Below are 15,981 nucleotides of genomic sequence, written 5' to 3'. Positions count from 1 at the left end.
GCGCTGTCCTGTTTCTTATGCCGTAGGTATGGAATACAGAACTAACTTGGCTATAGATCAGCATATCACTGTACATTGTGCCAACTCAGCACGAACCCACAAGGTGTGCTTTGAGAGGCCCTTGCGTCCTACCTAGTATCGACTCTCGGTGATTCTTGGTTCGATCTAGTCGAATCTACTCGAATCTTCTACCGGTTTCTATCCAGCCACTCACTGGCGGAAGCTGGGGATATCGATCAGCAGGCTGTTGTTCCAGTGCATTTATTCACTGTTGACATCCGGGCCGGAGCGGTTTTTCTCAGTTTGAAACAACACTAAAGCCTTTGGGACTAGCGCTCCCGTCTACACATATCACGCGTGGCAGCTGCCGATATACAGGCATATATCAACACAAAAGGAGTATCAACGACGGTGAGTATCTACAAGTTTACAGACCGTTCTGTCAACCCTCAATTGCAAAATGAAGTATAGATATGGATAGAGACTAATATGAACATAGTATACGTTCTTTTCTCCGACAAAAATTGACTGAAAACTGGGCGTGGAGCTCGAATTCGTGTCGCTACACCGAAGTCTTCGCCGTGCTCGTTTTGGAGACTTGACGACTGGGCACATACACCACCGACAGGCGATACAACTGCCTCTGGATCAGTCAATTGACTAAGCTACAAGGTGTGTGACCGCGAGGATGAATCGTATACCCTCCTGGCTCGACTTCCTTCGAGCCTGGTTCCTTCTCTTCTTCCTCTTCTTCTTCTTCTCCTCTACTCTCTCCTCGTCACCAAACCTCCCTCTGTCATCAACCTCTCCATATATCAACACCATCCTTTGGAATCATCATCGTTCATCTTCATCATTTGATGATTCCATCTCCACTACCTATCCGTTCTGCTTCTCTACTCTCCTGAACCAAGACCTCCATCCTACCTCTACCAGCATTGCGGGTTGACCATGGCTGAGTCCGGGCTCTCAGAGCGACGTAGAGGCATCTACGGGTTTGCAGTCATCGTTCGTTATCTCGTCGAAAGCGTGCTAACACTCTTTGCCTATCGATAGAGCGTCGCCCGATCTCGCGCTCGAATATCCAACAGAGGTCCAACAGACTACTGTTGGAAGATACCAAGGAAGGCACGAAAGCCAAGACAAGACCGGAGGGGACAACCCAGAACCTGAGACCAGCTGTCAGTCATTCATCACAAATTAGCCTGCGGTGGTTAGCTAATGAGATTGCAGTTCTACTAAGCGAGTCCAGTTCAGACTCAGAGGGTGAAAAGTACGTTCAGACGCTTTCGACTATATTATTATAACTAGATTTCAACACTAACATGACGGGGCCAGGGACCCGAAACCTTACGCGGTCAACCAGACTCCGCCACTAGAACCGCCCACAGAAGAGGAACAGAAAGCCTCGAGGCGATTCAAGTGGTTCCACAAAAGACAGACAGGTTCGAAGGATTCGAAGGGCTCCAAGGGCTCCAAGGGTTCGACAGGGTCTGGAGGTAGTGGGACTCCCAGCCATCGAAAGCCAAGCTCTGGAGAGCAGACCGGCGTCTCACGGAAGGACAAGCGCAAGAAAAACTCGAAGAACTTGCCACTCATCGAGCGGCTTGCACTTCGAGACGCTAAATTACGTATTGAAGAAGCGCAGGCAATCTCGACACAGGACTCCCAGCCTGCAAAAGATCATTCTCCCGAAGGCAGTACTCCTAAGCGACCATCTCTCAAGAAATTCTTCCATCTCCATTCGAGAAAAAGCCAAGGCGACAGCGACGCTATCGAAGAAGAACATTTGACGTCGGCAGAAGAGTACTTGTTGTCCAATAATCCACTATTCTCCGGTCAAAACACACCTGGAAGCACAGGCCAGACACCACCAAGCAACTCTCACTCCCGTGAATCGAGTGGTGGGCCTGCAATACGGTGCCTGCTCTGTCCTGAGATTGTTCGGCCAGCAGGAGACCCACACTTATCGAAGCCTCAGGCACCCGTCGAGGGTACTCCAGCATCACCAAGAAGTGCGTCGCCTGACAACATTATCTACCTCACCTCCATCTTGTCAAGTTCAATCTCTCATTCTACTTCCACACCGACAAAACCCCCTCATTCTACTTCTACTCCGCACCCTTCCCCAGAGAGCAGACCTGACACATCGGGTGACACATCTTCATTCGACGACTCTCTTGTCCCGGCACCGCTCCGAATCACCCCTAAGAATAAAACCGACACTCCTGCACCTCATTCCCCGCTCGACAAAATGAATCCACCCCGTGTTTCTCGTCTCCTCGACCCCGCCATGGCGGCTATCACCAAGCATAAGGCTGAAGCGATCAAGCTCGCTCGTGAGCAGAGCTCTGCAGTCCAAGAGATGTGCCGGAGAGCGAAATCGGATGTTCCTGCCTACGAGTTCGAGGAACTGATTGGCAAAGGCTCATATGGTCGAGTTTACAAAGGTCACCAGCTTCCCTCCCGCAAGCTCGTCGCGATCAAGGTTTTGGACATCGACTCAATCGACTACAAATCTCTGCGGGACTTTCGAGACGAATCAATCAACGATTTCATCCGTGAAACGAAAGTGATGAAGCAGGTCAAAGAATCTGGCGCGAAGAACATTAATGAACTCATCGAGGCTATCTCTATTCATTCGCAGCTGTGGCTGGTTTGCGAATATTGCCCTGGTGGCAGTGTTAGAACCCTGGTAAGTTTCCGTTGATTTTTACTCGGTCTGATGTTCCAACATTAGCACTTTGTCTCGTCTCTCTTCCACATTTCCTAGCATTCTTTGCAACTGATCACTGACGATTTCTCCTCTTAGATGCGAGCCACTAACGACCGCTTGGAAGAAAAATTCATTATCCCTATTGCACGTGAACTAGCTGCTGGTCTCCGTGCCATCCACAATGCTGGCATCATACATCGAGACATCAAAGGTATGAGATCACTTGGACCAAGCCCTCTTTGAGAGTCTCTACTGACATTCTTTTCCTAGCCGCAAACGTCCTGATTCACGAAGAAGGAAAACTCCAGATCTGCGACTTTGGTGTTGCTGGCGTCCTTCAGTCTCAGTTGGACAAACGCTCGACCTGGATCGGAACCCCTCATTGGATGCCACCAGAGATGTTCTCGACCCGCGGCGAAGCTCACCAGTACGGAAGTGAGGTAAGTGACACGTGTTTCGCATAGACAGTATCATTGCTGACTGGTCTAGATCGATGTGTGGGCGTACGGATGCACGATTTTCGAGATCGCCACGGGCAATCCTCCCAACTCGAACCTCCGAGAACGCATGCAGATCGGGAGACAGCTGAATCGCAGCACCCCCAAGCTAGACAATTCGAAGTACAGTGACGGCCTGAAGAGTCTCGTATCCTTTGCCCTGGAATCAAACCCCGTCTCTCGACCTGCAATGGTAGACATTCTGACCCATCCATACATCGCTGATACCGAGGAAACCCACCCCACTTCGTCCCTGAGTGAGCTTGTTCGCATGTACTATCAGTGGTCTCAGCGGGGTGGACAACGTATCTCGCTGTTTCACCCTGGCGGTGCTGCCGCTGCAGAGATGCCAGATTCCGAGCCTAGTGACGAGGACTGGAATTTCAGTACCACTGATGGTTTTGAGCGTCGCTTCTCTGTCATCGATCTCGATCAGCTGGCGGCCTCTATCGCTGAATTGGAGGCAGAAATCAGCCCGACCACGAAACCTCAATCCATGTCAGACATCCCTGATGAACCGAGCGGTCAGGAAATGACAATTGAAGACAAAGCGAACTTCGATGAGCGGGTTCGTCGTGGTGCCGAAGCCATGGAAGGTCTTTTCAATGAAGAAAAGCCAAGCTATACTTATGAGACAAAGAATGACTTCGTTCCTATTGAACCCAAACCCCCCGCATCCGACCTCCCCCTGCGTACAGAGACCGATCGCTCTTCCGTCACCTCTACCTTCATCGACATTGACATCGGATCCTTTGACTCGTCGCATTATGCGGCTGGAGCGTCATCTGCGCAGCCCTTCCAGCTCGCAGACGCCGATACCATTCGCGCCAATAGATCCAGCGGTCGTCAACAGCGCAACTCCACTGATGGTCGCTCTCGATCTTCCAGTAGTGGCGTGAGCAGCACTCGTGACGCTGACGATGTGCCATTCCAGCCATCAACCGGCCCACGACCTCCGACCATGGATTGGAAGTTCCCTGTCTTCATGCAACCTGCGACAGAGGAGGAGCCTGAGCCCGCGCCCGCGCCCGCGCCCGAGCCCGCGCAGGCGCCGAAGCCAGCTGAGCTAGACACCTCAGAGAAGCGCGCTACAATGGAGTGGACATTCCCAGTCATGACTGCTCCAGCCGACGATGACCCCGTGAGCCACGAAAGCGATGCCGACGTGACCCGCAACAACACTCTGAAAGCGCCCATCATGAGTCTGCAGACCTCGGACACCATTCGACGCTCGAGCATCGGGGAGCCCGGTGATTCCCGGCCTTCCACCTCGCGATCCATTGATTCCAACGTGTCTGCGAGCTCCGAAACCGATTATGATCCATTCCGCTTCGACCGTCCCTCCACCCCGCCTGGCGCTCCAGCTGCTGCGGAGCCTAAGACGTTTGACGAGTCGGACTTCCCCACAATGTCATTCGACGAAGACGAAGAAACGGATGTCTTTGATGGCCCGGGACCCGATGAAGAAGAAGAATCGACTTCTGCCTGGCATGAAAATCCCGAGCAACAGCACTCCCACTCGGAGCCATTCCCCACCGCCATTCCCGTCAAAGACCTCGAGCTCGCCCCCTTCCCCTCTACCACGGACTCCCCCACCTCCGAGCCGCTCCCCACCGCCAGACGCAACCTCCCCATCCTATCCACCGAAGACACCGAGCCCGTTCGTTTCCCGGACGTTCCTCTCCCCCGCCTTGATGCCCTGACGGAAGGTGTCGGTGACCACGCCATCAAAGAGGAACTGGACCGAATGCTCGATGGCTTCCTGCATGCTCTCAACGCCACCGGACGTGCAATCTCCCAGACCACGGTTGGACCCGAGGCGGAGGTCAATTCCGACATGGTCTCGACCCCGGAACATTCTGAGTGAGGGACATTATCTTTCAGACGGCGACCGCCCGCGAGACACGACACGAGACAACCCCGAAACCCAAGACCGAATTTTCTTTTTCGCTCCCTTACTTGAAGTTACGAAAATAAAATCAACAGGTGGTGCATTGGAGAAAAAACGTTTTTTTGGAACCGTATGCCGAAAATTCGGGTATGCTGGCTCATGCATGTATTTGACGCGACGGAGTGAGAATGATGGAACTCATGAATTTCACGAACGAATGATCTTGCATTTACGGGCCTGTACTTATAGAGAGAATGCAATTCACACGTGATATCCAAATCTAGATTCCCTGCTGGTATAATTGATAGTGTAAGATCCCGATCTGAGTAGAGAGGCTGGACGGATGGGTGGCTGAGATGAGGTGCACGGCCCACGGGTGAGACGGGCTTTGGTGCCGAGTCTAGAAGCAACCTTGTTCTGTGGGTTAATGTATGGTTGGTTCTATTACCAACACCAGATTGACCTATGATATGCTGTAGCTGTATATGCTGGGGAATCAGATCTCAATCGCCCGAGTGCATGGCTTGATCTCGATGAATCTATGAATGTTGCGGCTACCATTCTTTAGGCTTTGAGGAAAAGAATCAGTACAAACAATTGTATGGTCCTGAAAAAGTAGACATCATGTAAGGGGATTAGCCTGGTCAAAGAGCAGACGCAGCGGCCAATTGAGTGGTAGCATAATGATGCTGCGGCTGAGATTACCTTACCAATTTAAAGTAAGATGGGCTGAGTCTCGGCGTTCTTGATATGAGATTGGACGGAAATGGTCCATTGAAGTCCTTTAGTTGAATGTTTTGCAGTCAGTAATTTGACATGAGGTCTTGTCTTTGTCTAGCGCCATGCAGTCAGACTCACTAAAAGTACCTAAAGTAACCCGCTCGGCCCACGGCAAAATGGCGAGGTCGGCGCCGCTGAATCCGTCACCACCCCGTCTCTCTCACGCTCAATTGTTCTCATCCTTGCTTATGAACACAAGCGACCCTCGTTGACTATCATACTATGAGTGCCGGGAACGACAAACCCGTGGAAGGGGCCCCCGGGCTTCTTTCTACCTGGTGGGGTCAATTCCGTTATACGACTATTCCGTTATTATCAAACAACACACAGCAACAAAAGCAGCCACGATGGAAGACCTGGCTCCCTCACGGTCTTTCACAAGACCCCAATGAAGGCCGAGAAGGACGAGAAGGACGAGAGTGGCTCAAGGGAGCCGTCATCTGCTCCTGGATCACTGCGACAATCCTGGCCGTCAATTCCATCATGTTGATTGTGGCACTCATCTTCGCCTATCGCCAGTCGAGCAACCACGGTCAATTTCAGACGGTCGAGCTCTTCACGGGGAATTGCTCCCTGGCAAATCGCTCCGCGACGGGCATACATGTAGTGATCAACGTCTTCGGAACGATTTTACTTGGGGCCAGCAGCTATGTTATACAGTGCCTAGGTGCGCCCTCTCGCTCGGATATCGACCGGGCCCACGCGCGCTCGCGCTGGCTGAATATAGGGACCTTTAGTTTTCGCAATTTTGCGATAATGGGTCCCAAACGAAAAGTTCTGTGGGGGCTACTGCTGCTCAGTTCCACTCCGATCCATATGATATACAACTCGGTCATCTACTCATCCATTGCGGAGCTCGACTCCGGGAAGCTCTTGATCCCGCACGACCTCTCGTCGAACGAGTCTTTGGTCAACGACGCGGCGAGCCGCGAGAGATTCCGGGCCAGAGTTGGCCTCGATCCGGCGATTATGCAACAGCGGATCTTCGATGGAACTTTCACCAATCTGACAGACAAGGATTGTTGGACCAAGCGGGCCGATGAGACATTATACAATACACTTGTCTATGTGGTTGACAGGAAGTACTTTCACAATACGAGCAGTCTGTGGGTAGACGGGGGACAAAACCCTTCCTCCGAGAACTACTACCCTGTGGAACCAGTCTATTGGAGCTATCGCGTGTGGAACTACACAACTGTCGCGAGCGGGCATCCATACCAGTTCAACTTTGCCGATGACTCTTTCCAAAGTCTGTGGAACCCCTACGACAAAAGTAACGCAAGCACTGCGTTGCAGGCTGACGTGATGGGTCTGCTAAGTTACAATTCGCAATACAATCCGACTCAGGAGGCTCTGCGCGAGTACTTAGACACCCCCTCACACTGGCAGAACAGCTCCTGGGCAGCCGCAACGACATTCGAGTTCTTCGAAGAAGGCGACTTGGAGCTTGGAATATATCCACAGGTCCCTGTTTCGCACTGTCTTATGGATGAAAGCCGACAGCGCTGTCAGCTGCTCTTCAGCCCACCGATTGCAATCGTTGTCATAATTTGTAATGCGATCAAACTGAGCTGCATGATGATAGCAGTCGGAGCCAGGCGTAGAATTCTACTTTTGACTACAGGCGACGCGCTGGCCTCGTTCCTCACCCGACCTGATCCAACAACTCGGGGTCGATGCTTGCTCTCTCGCGCAGAGGTGGCTCAAGGACTGCAATTCTGGGGCTGCTCTGCACTCACTCCCGGTCATGAAACAGGGTACTGGGTGCAAGCACAGAGCTCAAGCCGTAGCTCCAGCCCAGCTCCTAGTCTAGGTCTCGGCCGGAGCCCAGGATCCTTGAATTACCCGATAGACAACATATTAATATCATCATCCGCGCCGCAGACAACCACTGAACTTCGCCCAAGAGAGGTTACTCCGCGACAGAGATGGTATCAAGCTGTCAGCTGGCCTCGCAGGGTAATAGCCTTATTCTGGTTAGTCGTTGTCAACCCCGACGAGCCTTCCCTACAGAAGCCCCATCTACACCTGTCAATCCCACTAACCCAACTCCTAGCTACATATCATGCATCGCAGTGAGCTTTGCCCTTCTCTTCCACGGCATCGGTTCCGATACCTTCCACGAGGCCATGTCCATCGGCTTCAGCAAGTACTCGGAATCCTATCTAGCCAACACGAACACCACAAACATCCTCGCCCTTGTACTGTTAGCCAACACTCCCCAGCTCGGCTTGTCCATCCTATACTTTGTGACCAACGGCGTCTTGACCTGCATGCTCCTTGACGCTGAGCTCCAGCGGTACGCCACGCGACGCCGCTCACTCCGCTGTTCCTGGCCCAAGGGCCAACAACGATCGACCTACTACCTGACTCTGCCTTACCGGTACAGCCTCCCGCTGCTGACGGCATCCGCTTCGCTTCACTGGCTTCTATCCCAGAGCTTCTTTTTTGTTCACATCCGGCGGGTCGATATCTCCCAGCGATACGTAATGGATGAGGCGCGGGGATGCTGCTACTCCCCGTTAGCGATCTTCATCACGATTTGGGTCGCTGTTGCGGGGCTCTTGGTGGTTGTAGGGCTCGGGTTCCGGCGGTTTGAGAGCGGAATGCCGCTAGCCGGGGGTTGTAGTATGGTTTTGTCCGCACTGTGCCATCCACCGGAGGATGGTGAGGGCGCGGCCGAAAAGACGGTGATGTGGGGTGAGATTCCAAAAGGTCCTGAGCTAGGTCCTGCACAGAATGACAAGAGGCGAGTCCAAGAGAGGTTTATGGAGGGTAGGGGGGAGACGGGGGCTGCTACTGCCGCCCGGTATGGGACGATGGAAAGATTTGCACATTGTTCGTTTAGTTCCTTGGACGTGATGGCGCCAGGCCTGGATCGGTTATATGCTTGATTGGCTTGCGCTGTACCCCTTGTCTGTATCCTGGATGTACGTACTAGGGCAAGGCTGCCTTCCTTTATCTGCTGTTGCAAGCCTTATAGAAGAATACTCCCGGGAAGAGCTACAAGATGCCGGGTGTTAGTTAATGGTTTAGGGTCTTCTTGAGAAAACTCACTCGGTAGAACGAAAGAAAAAGGGAATTCAAGCAGCCCGACACAACCGCCTATCCATCTGCTCGACCCACGCCTCGCTCCCCACCGCCGTGCAGTCGTAGAAGATCCCGTCGGGATCGTAGTTCTCCTTGACGGCGCAGAGGCGAGCGTACGGCGCCCCGTAGAACGCCGCCTGCCAATGCGGAGTGTTCAAGTCCGCTTCGTTGAGGTAGGCCATCTATACTACTATCCAATAGCACTACCAGGTAACTATCATGTATAAGTGTATTTCAAGCACAGTACCTACGAAGTAAGCACTAAGCAACAAAGAAATCTTGAATCAGCACGAACCAAACACTAGTAGGCATGGATGCACTCGCCAACTCACAGCAACTTATGGCTATTTATCCTTTCGTGGTTTGACGCAAGCTATCGAAAGTAGTAGGCTCGAGATGAAATGATTGATCTTTCCCCTTCTCAAACACACGATAACCTGCCGGGGAATGCTGGCTCAGCGCCTCACAGTGGAGGTCTTCCAGTCAGACACTCACATTGGCGACCGTCCGATTACTATCAACCCAAGTAGCAGCAGCATCTACCACAACTCGCCTGTCAGGCTCTCTGTCCTAACCAGATCTCTGCTGCGCTCAATATCAGAACTTTCTGTTGAACGCCCTTTCTCAGTTCATCCTCCCGCTTTACTAGTTGTGTGCATGCACAAGACATTATACAAATGCAGCCTACTACTGATGCTCATAACACTGCCACATTTATAACTATCCAGCATATGAGAAATTCACTGGTGATATACTCTTAATAAACCTGGCACTGTAGATCAAGAATACAGAAACGCCCAGGTTGGCGTATTACAAACTGACGGCACCGTCATGCTCCGGGCGCCCTAGACTCCATGTTCCGTGGAATTAGGGCTGTGGTTCCGACGGAGCTTCCGCTGACAAAAAGCCGCTTTGCTTAGTTAGTCACAACACAACCATTGTATAGGTGTAGCACTCTTGGCTTTTGCCTTGCAACTTACCAGTAAGTTAGTTTCCTCGGTGATGAGATATCGCCATCGCGGGCTTAACAATCACAAAGATGAGATGAGTTCGGAAGCCGAGATGCGTCAGCATCCCTGGAAATGTCATCCGACCAGAAGAACCCCTACGAAGATTACGAGAGTACGGAGCAAATAAACAACAAAAGATCTTTTGGACTTATATATAGGCGTCGTGGGAGTCTTCGAGTTTTATTCCTCCCTCTCTACCATTCCCAACAGTTGTCTTCTCCTTGTCTTGCATTCTCACCCGTCGACATCACCACCTGAACATTTCTAGTCAGAGAGCTGAAATATGGGAATCAAAACCGGTATCACCCTCTATACCGAGGGCACTCCTAACGGTCTGAAACCCACCATTCTACTAGCTGAGCTGGGTTTGGAATACAAGGTAGGTACAGCATCTCTGAATTTGAATCTATTAACGTTCAATCCAAAGAGACAATGTCAACTAACCTCCGCAAAAGCTTCACCCAATCAACATCCCCAAGCACGAGCAAAAAGAGCCATGGTTTCTCGAGATCAACCCCAATGGTCGGATCCCTGCCCTAGTCGACGAGGACGAGAATGGTAACAAGATCACGCTTTTCGAGAGCGGCAGCATGCTGCTGTATCTTGTGGCCCGGTACGACAAAGACCACAAGGTCTCATACCCCTATGACTCTCCCGAGTACTGGGAGACCGTCAACTGGGTCAGTGTTGCAATTCCCGCGTTCAGCCGCCACGAAGATTTTCCATCGGTTCGAAACTGACAGACACATAGCTGATGTGGCAGATGGGAGGCGTGGGCCCGATGCAAGGCCAAGCCAACCACTTCGCGAGTAAGACAAGACAAATGCTTGCATTTGATTACAGGAGACGTGCCTAACCTGGTTGGTTGTCTAGGAATGGCACCCGAGAAGCACGAGTACGCCATCGGCCGCTACGTGAACGAAACCCGCCGCTTGTATCGCGTTCTGGACGGCCACCTGGCCAAAAGTGAATCCGGCTACGTGGTCGGTGACCGGGTCACGGTGGCGGATATCGCTCTGTGGAACTGGGTGGCTGCTTACAGTACGTGAATGCACCCCCTCCCCGTCTTCAACACAGAACACTGACAGTCGGACAGAATATAGTGGCCTGTCCAGCATCGACGAGTTTCCGCATGTTCAGAAATGGCTCTTCGAACTGTTGAAGCGGCCCGGCTTTGAGGAGGGGCGGAATGCCCCCGGGCCGCACATTTATCTGGAGCTCAATAAGCTGTCGGACGAGGAGTTGAATGCAAAGGGCCGCGCTGCTGGGGCTTGGATTCAGGAGGGCATGAAGCGGGACGCGGAGGTCTGATTGTGGACTTGGTTCAGGCTGATTTGGACTCTTTGGGCTTGGGCTTGGGCATCGTATGAGTGCGGACCCAGAACATTCTTCTTATCATGAGAGGCCATGTATCCGTCGTGTATGTGCGAGACGTCCTTTTAGGGCTGCTCTTCCATTATCCTTCTTTTCTCGTGGTTTCTTTCCACGTTTGGAAGGGCAGTGGTCTATGGATTGAGTCTTAGCATTGTTAGTTGTTCTATTTGAAATGAGGATTCTCTTGATTTGTGACGACTCAATGCGAGCTAGGCTATTCGCCATTCTCAAATTAGAAGAAATCCCCGGCTGTTGAAAAGACCCCCGAATAGAGCTGGATAGGCTTCTTGTCACTCAAGCCCGAGCTTTGAGTCAACTCCGAAAAATTTATTGATTGTGGTATGGCGGGTCAACAAGGCTAGTGCGTAGTCGAGAGTATATCGCCGCCCGGGAGAGACTGCAGGTAGGTTCGACTATCATCCATAGAATACTTCTACTTCTGCTTCTATAGCGAATGGCGAGTGGGATCGTCACTTGCACATGTAACAAGATGCTCAAACTACTACCTGGAACGACCTTTGCTCGATACCTTGCTATTTGTCCACTTCTGGAAGACTCATTCATAAGACTCTGAAGAAGAGGCGAGGCTAGTGCCACGGACGATAATCGGTGATCTGATGCTGGGTCGTTCAAGGGCATGCCGCTGGCTCGTCTAAATAATTGGTATGTTGGGGAGAGCTTTTGCAAGGAGTGAAAGAAGAAGAAATTGACATCGCTTTCATGTGATTACAACGAAAGCTGTCTCTATAGGCTTGCGATAAGCTGATCAGCCTTTGCTCATTTAGTCGATGACAAAACAACAACTCCGCGAGGAACGCAACTTTTGCCACGATATCCTGGGCTTACTCTAGTTCTGGCCGAATCCTAACATATCTCTAGCCGAATCTTGGCTACTGTGGTCGGCAACAGTGTCCAGTAAATAGTACAGGTTTAATCTAATCCCGTCAAGCAGTTGTTCTGGCCTGTGAACGCAACTTGGATTGAGTGAACTCCCAGATTCAGATAAGCCTATATTCCTCTTCCTAATTCCTCATGCTGGACCCGTCCAGCCACTGCGGTGCAGCCATTCCTCAAAAGAGGATGCCTTTAACCCCAATTCCTCAAAGGAGTGGTCCTCATGCTCAGCGAAGGCCCCGTAACAGATCTTGTCCGCTGGCAGTATGGCAGCCCATTCCATCATCTCGGTGGCATCTTTCTTAAAGGCCGGCCCAACGAACGGAGCTGTCTTCTCTCCGAATTCCTCTGCGGTTATTGGATCATGAATTGCGGGCTGACCAGTGACCTTTATGAACGTCTCTATCATCTCAACAGGGGTGACTCGAGAGCTTAGCACAAGGTACGTCTTCTCGCGGGTTTTCTCAGCACCCAGCTCGAATACCCCTAACCGAACAAGTTAACAATTCAGTCGTACTTCAATGCGTCTCGGAAGCTCGACACTGTGTATTTTCGGGGACAGAAACTTACTGGATGCAAATATACCCATGTCATGGATCGGATCAGTCCACTGCGCAACCTGGCCGCTGGGGATAGGGATGCGAAACCGAACAACACCGTCCGCTATGCAATTATCACCTTAAGTCAAATCTGTACCGAGTACTGAGTATTTCAAACTGAACTTACATTGACGGTCACAGTAGTGAGGCCAATACAAATTGGTATAAAAGAACCCTATGCAACAAATCAACTGTCAGTGAAAGGTGTGCAGCTGTGGACCCTCACAGCAATTGCTGCTGCAGAATCACGAACCCGGGATGAGACAAGTCACCGCGCCGAGCCTCTGCTTGGCGAATTTCTCGACTTCATGCTTGTTGTTCATGTGATGGATATTCGGGTATCGACCTTCGGTTGCGCGGACCATATCCGGCAAGCTACTGAAGACGAAGTGCTTGACACCACATTCCTCCGCTGCCAGGACGATACGACGACCTGCCTCAACCTCATGTTTCAGGTCTTCTTCTTTGTCCAGGATTCTGCCAGCTTGGGTCTCGGAGGTCATGGCAAACACGCCGTATGCGCCTGCAAAGGCGGCTTGGAGGGACGTTTGGTCATCGACGCGCCCGGAGACGAGCGACAGGCGTTGGTCGATGGTCTGGTGCTTGGCCAGGAATTCCATCGCTTTTGTCGAATTGGGATCTCGGGTGATCCCTCGAACGTGCCAAAGACCTCCATCCGGTGTCCGGGAGCCCAGCAGGGCACGAACGATCCCTCCTCCTTGGTTGCCTGTGGCTCCCATGACCACTATAATGCGGGAGGTGTCAGGGACGGACATTTTTTTCTAGCGTGCAATGGCGTCTGATACACGAATGACAGGTACGAAGATAAGAAATGAATGATGAATGAGTCGGAGAGGGGTTCAGCTGTATGGGTAGAAGTGAATCGGAATGCACTCCGGAATATACATAGTGATTGTCGCATTCGTCAGGTTTTTGTACTTGTTCTCTCAGTTGAGATGTACCCAGTAGGATACCGGCAGGTTCCACGGAACCAGGATTCCCCGCATCTAAGACTAAGGAAATCAAGTTGGAACACAGAAGTATTCTCAAGGCTACGAGTGATGGCCCTGGGTGGGAAGAAGTTACTATCTGGGTTAACTTACCAATCCGCAGAATTAGTCAGCTGGCCGCCTGCTTCCGCGGAAGCAGCTGAGTTAATGGGGGTACTTAAATTACCAAGCAGCAGCTCCATGGAGGTGCAAGTATCTCCTGAGAAGACAATTCCGACAAGCTACAATGGACTCCAGTAATCGTCCAAGAAAGGTCGGGACTAACTCGGAAGCCGTGTTTTGTCCCAAAAAAAACATCATTTAACTGTATTTCGAGCAGGCATGCGACCTATGTTATACTCGCAAGATCAAGTGCGACGGGCAGGAGCCCCGCTGCTCCAACTGCATCAACTATGCAACCGAATGTACACACATTGCTCTGCGCCGTAAAGCGAGACCGAGAGCACAACGTCGCGCCACGCCGAATTTCCCATCTCAGCCAAAGGCGCAAAGTCGGGCAATTCATCAAGCCGAGCGGCTCAGGGCGATCACAGGAGAAGCACCGGTTGACGATCAATCGCCCAAGGATCCGAACCATGCAATTGACACCATGAAGCTCCCTCCACTGCCAGAGGCTATGGCAATGGTTGGAATCTTTCTCAACACAGTAAACACGGCTCTACCGCTTTTCCATGCTGACACACTCTTGCGTATGGTTGGGCAGTGTTATGCCCTCCACCCGCGACAACGCGATCCACTCGTTTGGGCTGCTATCAATACCGTCTTCGCTCTGGCCAGCCAACACAGGCCCAGTAGCATGATTGAGGGTGTCTTCCAACGTCAGACTGAGCACACCAATGAATATCTCAGCAACGCACAATCGGTTGTCTCAGCGGTGATGACGGGAGATGTTTCCCTATTGAATGTACAGACACTTCTAGGCATGGTGATGGTGCTCCAGACGGCGCGTGACCCGACTCCAGCTTTGACGTTGCTATCCGCCACAATGCGTCTTGTACACAAGTTGGGCCTACATAACCGTGCTGCATCAGCGCATCTTGACCTTGTACACAGGAGACAACACGCCCGCGTTTTCTGGATCGCATACATCCTCGACAAAGATCTCAGCCTGCGGGCGGAAATCCCCCCCGTGCAGCTCGATGACGATATTGACGTGGACTTGCCTTCTTCCTTGCCGGTGTCCCTGGATGACAATGACAACACTGCTGGCACCCTTGTCACCGATGATGGGAAAGCCAAGCTGAGTTATTTCTTTGCTCGGATTCAGCTCGCCAGCATCGAGGGTCGTATCTATAGGTATCTCTACTCGACGCAAGCCTCAAAGCAGAGCCCGCTGGAAAGGACCTTGCTGCGAGATAGTATTAGTGTCGCATTAGATGAATGGAGAGCGTCCATCCCGCTCGAATTCGGCGCCGCGGTTGTCACCTTGACCGCGAGAAGCAAGCCGGCGAGTCTGGGCTTCTTCTGTGTGCTTCACTCGAGCGGGCTGCAGTGCAGGATGCTCATTAACCGAGCTCAGGCGATGGACGAGCAATGGATAAAAGGGGTCCGCAATTTTAGTCGAGGCATCAGCCCTCTACAGATACCGCCATGCTGGGAAGGACTTATACACGAGGCTCGAGACTTCGTGCTCTTGTTCCAGGAAATCTGGTCGCGAGACAGTTGGTTCCGATGGTATCAACTCCTACTCCCTTTTCGGAAGGTGTGTACGTGATCGCTAAAACCACAACAGGATAACAACCTGTCCTTACATTTCTGCTACAATGCTGTTGACAGCAAACAGCCTCCACAACATTCGGCATAAAAAAGTCGAACTAGACATCGAGCTGATTGATGCTGCCCTTTCTTGGCTGAATGACCTCATATTAGAGGATCCATCGGATGCTAAAAAGAGGTTTCGAGATATTTTCACCGAGGCCGCTCATAAGGTGAAGCGAAAGCTTGCTGTCAATGATAGGCTCGAGTGAGCAGGGTTCTCTAGGTATCGGTGCTAAGTTCGGCACTAGCTACCTATACAGTGACTAGTGCATAGACTACGCGAGACTAAGTTGCTTAGTGTACGATGACATTCTCATCTCTATGACTGCTGACTGCATCTGTCTCCCCCTCTTCGTACTCTT

The 15,981-nt window shown here is 51.7% G+C and overlaps 6 protein-coding genes across 6 annotated transcripts; 4 read left to right on the top strand and 2 right to left on the bottom strand.

Moving 5' to 3' along the window:
* Nucleotides 1-2,254: 2,254 nt before the first annotated feature.
* BO72DRAFT_386798 (putative serine/threonine protein kinase) lies at nucleotides 2,255-5,080 on the top strand (the record flags this gene model as incomplete). Its single annotated transcript, XM_040941649.1, has 4 exons — nucleotides 2,255-2,695; nucleotides 2,813-2,927; nucleotides 2,987-3,156; nucleotides 3,206-5,080. 4 exons carry the CDS (start codon nucleotides 2,255-2,257, stop codon nucleotides 5,078-5,080), a joined length of 2,601 nt encoding a protein of 866 aa, XP_040797566.1.
* A 952-nt stretch (nucleotides 5,081-6,032) lies between these two features.
* Nucleotides 6,033-8,908, top strand: BO72DRAFT_451552 (uncharacterized protein). The gene is made up of 2 exons (XM_040945512.1): nucleotides 6,033-7,860; nucleotides 7,941-8,908. Exons 1-2 carry the CDS (start codon nucleotides 6,107-6,109, stop codon nucleotides 8,776-8,778), a joined length of 2,592 nt encoding a protein of 863 aa, XP_040797565.1. The 5' UTR covers nucleotides 6,033-6,106; the 3' UTR covers nucleotides 8,779-8,908.
* Nucleotides 8,862-9,156, bottom strand: BO72DRAFT_499880 (uncharacterized protein; the record flags this gene model as incomplete). The annotated part of the gene is made up of 2 exons (XM_040948868.1): nucleotides 8,862-8,887; nucleotides 8,982-9,156. 2 exons carry the CDS (start codon nucleotides 9,154-9,156, stop codon nucleotides 8,862-8,864), a joined length of 201 nt encoding a protein of 66 aa, XP_040797564.1.
* A 1,037-nt stretch (nucleotides 9,157-10,193) lies between these two features.
* BO72DRAFT_437087 (glutathione S-transferase family protein) lies at nucleotides 10,194-11,295 on the top strand (the record flags this gene model as incomplete). Its single annotated transcript, XM_040943342.1, has 5 exons — nucleotides 10,194-10,363; nucleotides 10,440-10,664; nucleotides 10,736-10,793; nucleotides 10,858-11,025; nucleotides 11,081-11,295. The coding sequence occupies exons 1-5, from the start codon at nucleotides 10,268-10,270 to the stop codon at nucleotides 11,293-11,295; spliced, it is 762 nt and encodes a 253-aa protein (XP_040797563.1). The 5' UTR covers nucleotides 10,194-10,267.
* Nucleotides 11,296-12,325: 1,030 nt separating this feature from the next.
* On the bottom strand, nucleotides 12,326-13,910 carry BO72DRAFT_488859 (NAD(P)-binding protein). Its single transcript, XM_040948060.1, has 4 exons — nucleotides 13,105-13,910; nucleotides 12,979-13,026; nucleotides 12,823-12,915; nucleotides 12,326-12,738 (listed from the first exon to the last, which is right to left on the bottom strand). Exons 1-4 carry the CDS (start codon nucleotides 13,625-13,627, stop codon nucleotides 12,389-12,391), a joined length of 1,014 nt encoding a protein of 337 aa, XP_040797562.1. The 5' UTR covers nucleotides 13,628-13,910; the 3' UTR covers nucleotides 12,326-12,388.
* Nucleotides 13,911-14,040: 130 nt separating this feature from the next.
* On the top strand, nucleotides 14,041-15,952 carry BO72DRAFT_231476 (uncharacterized protein). The gene is made up of 3 exons (XM_040939856.1): nucleotides 14,041-14,114; nucleotides 14,181-15,535; nucleotides 15,594-15,952. The coding sequence occupies exons 1-3, from the start codon at nucleotides 14,088-14,090 to the stop codon at nucleotides 15,826-15,828; spliced, it is 1,617 nt and encodes a 538-aa protein (XP_040797561.1). The 5' UTR covers nucleotides 14,041-14,087; the 3' UTR covers nucleotides 15,829-15,952.
* Nucleotides 15,953-15,981: the final 29 nt, after the last annotated feature.

The sequence above is a fragment of the Aspergillus fijiensis genome (genome assembly GCF_003184825.1).
Source record: "Aspergillus fijiensis CBS 313.89 unplaced genomic scaffold BO72scaffold_58, whole genome shotgun sequence".
NCBI lineage: Eukaryota > Fungi > Ascomycota > Eurotiomycetes > Eurotiales > Aspergillaceae > Aspergillus > Aspergillus fijiensis.
This window is presented reverse-complemented; position numbering and strand designations above follow the sequence as displayed.

Excerpts from the sequence above, each read along its gene's own strand:
- BO72DRAFT_451552 (XM_040945512.1), top strand. The coding sequence starts at position 6,107 with ATGAGTGCCGGGAACGACAAACCCGTGGAAGGGGCCCCCGGGCTTCTT. Across the intron at positions 7,861-7,940 it reads AGGGTAATAGCCTTATTCTG|CTACATATCATGCATCGCAG; the intron begins GTTAGTCGTTGT and ends CCCAACTCCTAG.
- BO72DRAFT_488859 (XM_040948060.1), bottom strand. The coding sequence starts at position 13,627 with ATGTCCGTCCCTGACACCTCCCGCATTATAGTGGTCATGGGAGCCACA. Across the intron at positions 13,027-13,104 it reads GGTGACTTGTCTCATCCCGG|GGTTCTTTTATACCAATTTG; the intron begins GTTCGTGATTCT and ends TTTGTTGCATAG. Across the intron at positions 12,739-12,822 it reads CATGGGTATATTTGCATCCA|GGGTATTCGAGCTGGGTGCT; the intron begins GTAAGTTTCTGT and ends TTGTTCGGTTAG.
- BO72DRAFT_231476 (XM_040939856.1), top strand. The coding sequence starts at position 14,088 with ATGGACTCCAGTAATCGTCCAAGAAAG. Across the intron at positions 14,115-14,180 it reads CCAGTAATCGTCCAAGAAAG|GCATGCGACCTATGTTATAC; the intron begins GTCGGGACTAAC and ends TATTTCGAGCAG. Across the intron at positions 15,536-15,593 it reads CGAGACAGTTGGTTCCGATG|GATAACAACCTGTCCTTACA; the intron begins GTATCAACTCCT and ends AAACCACAACAG.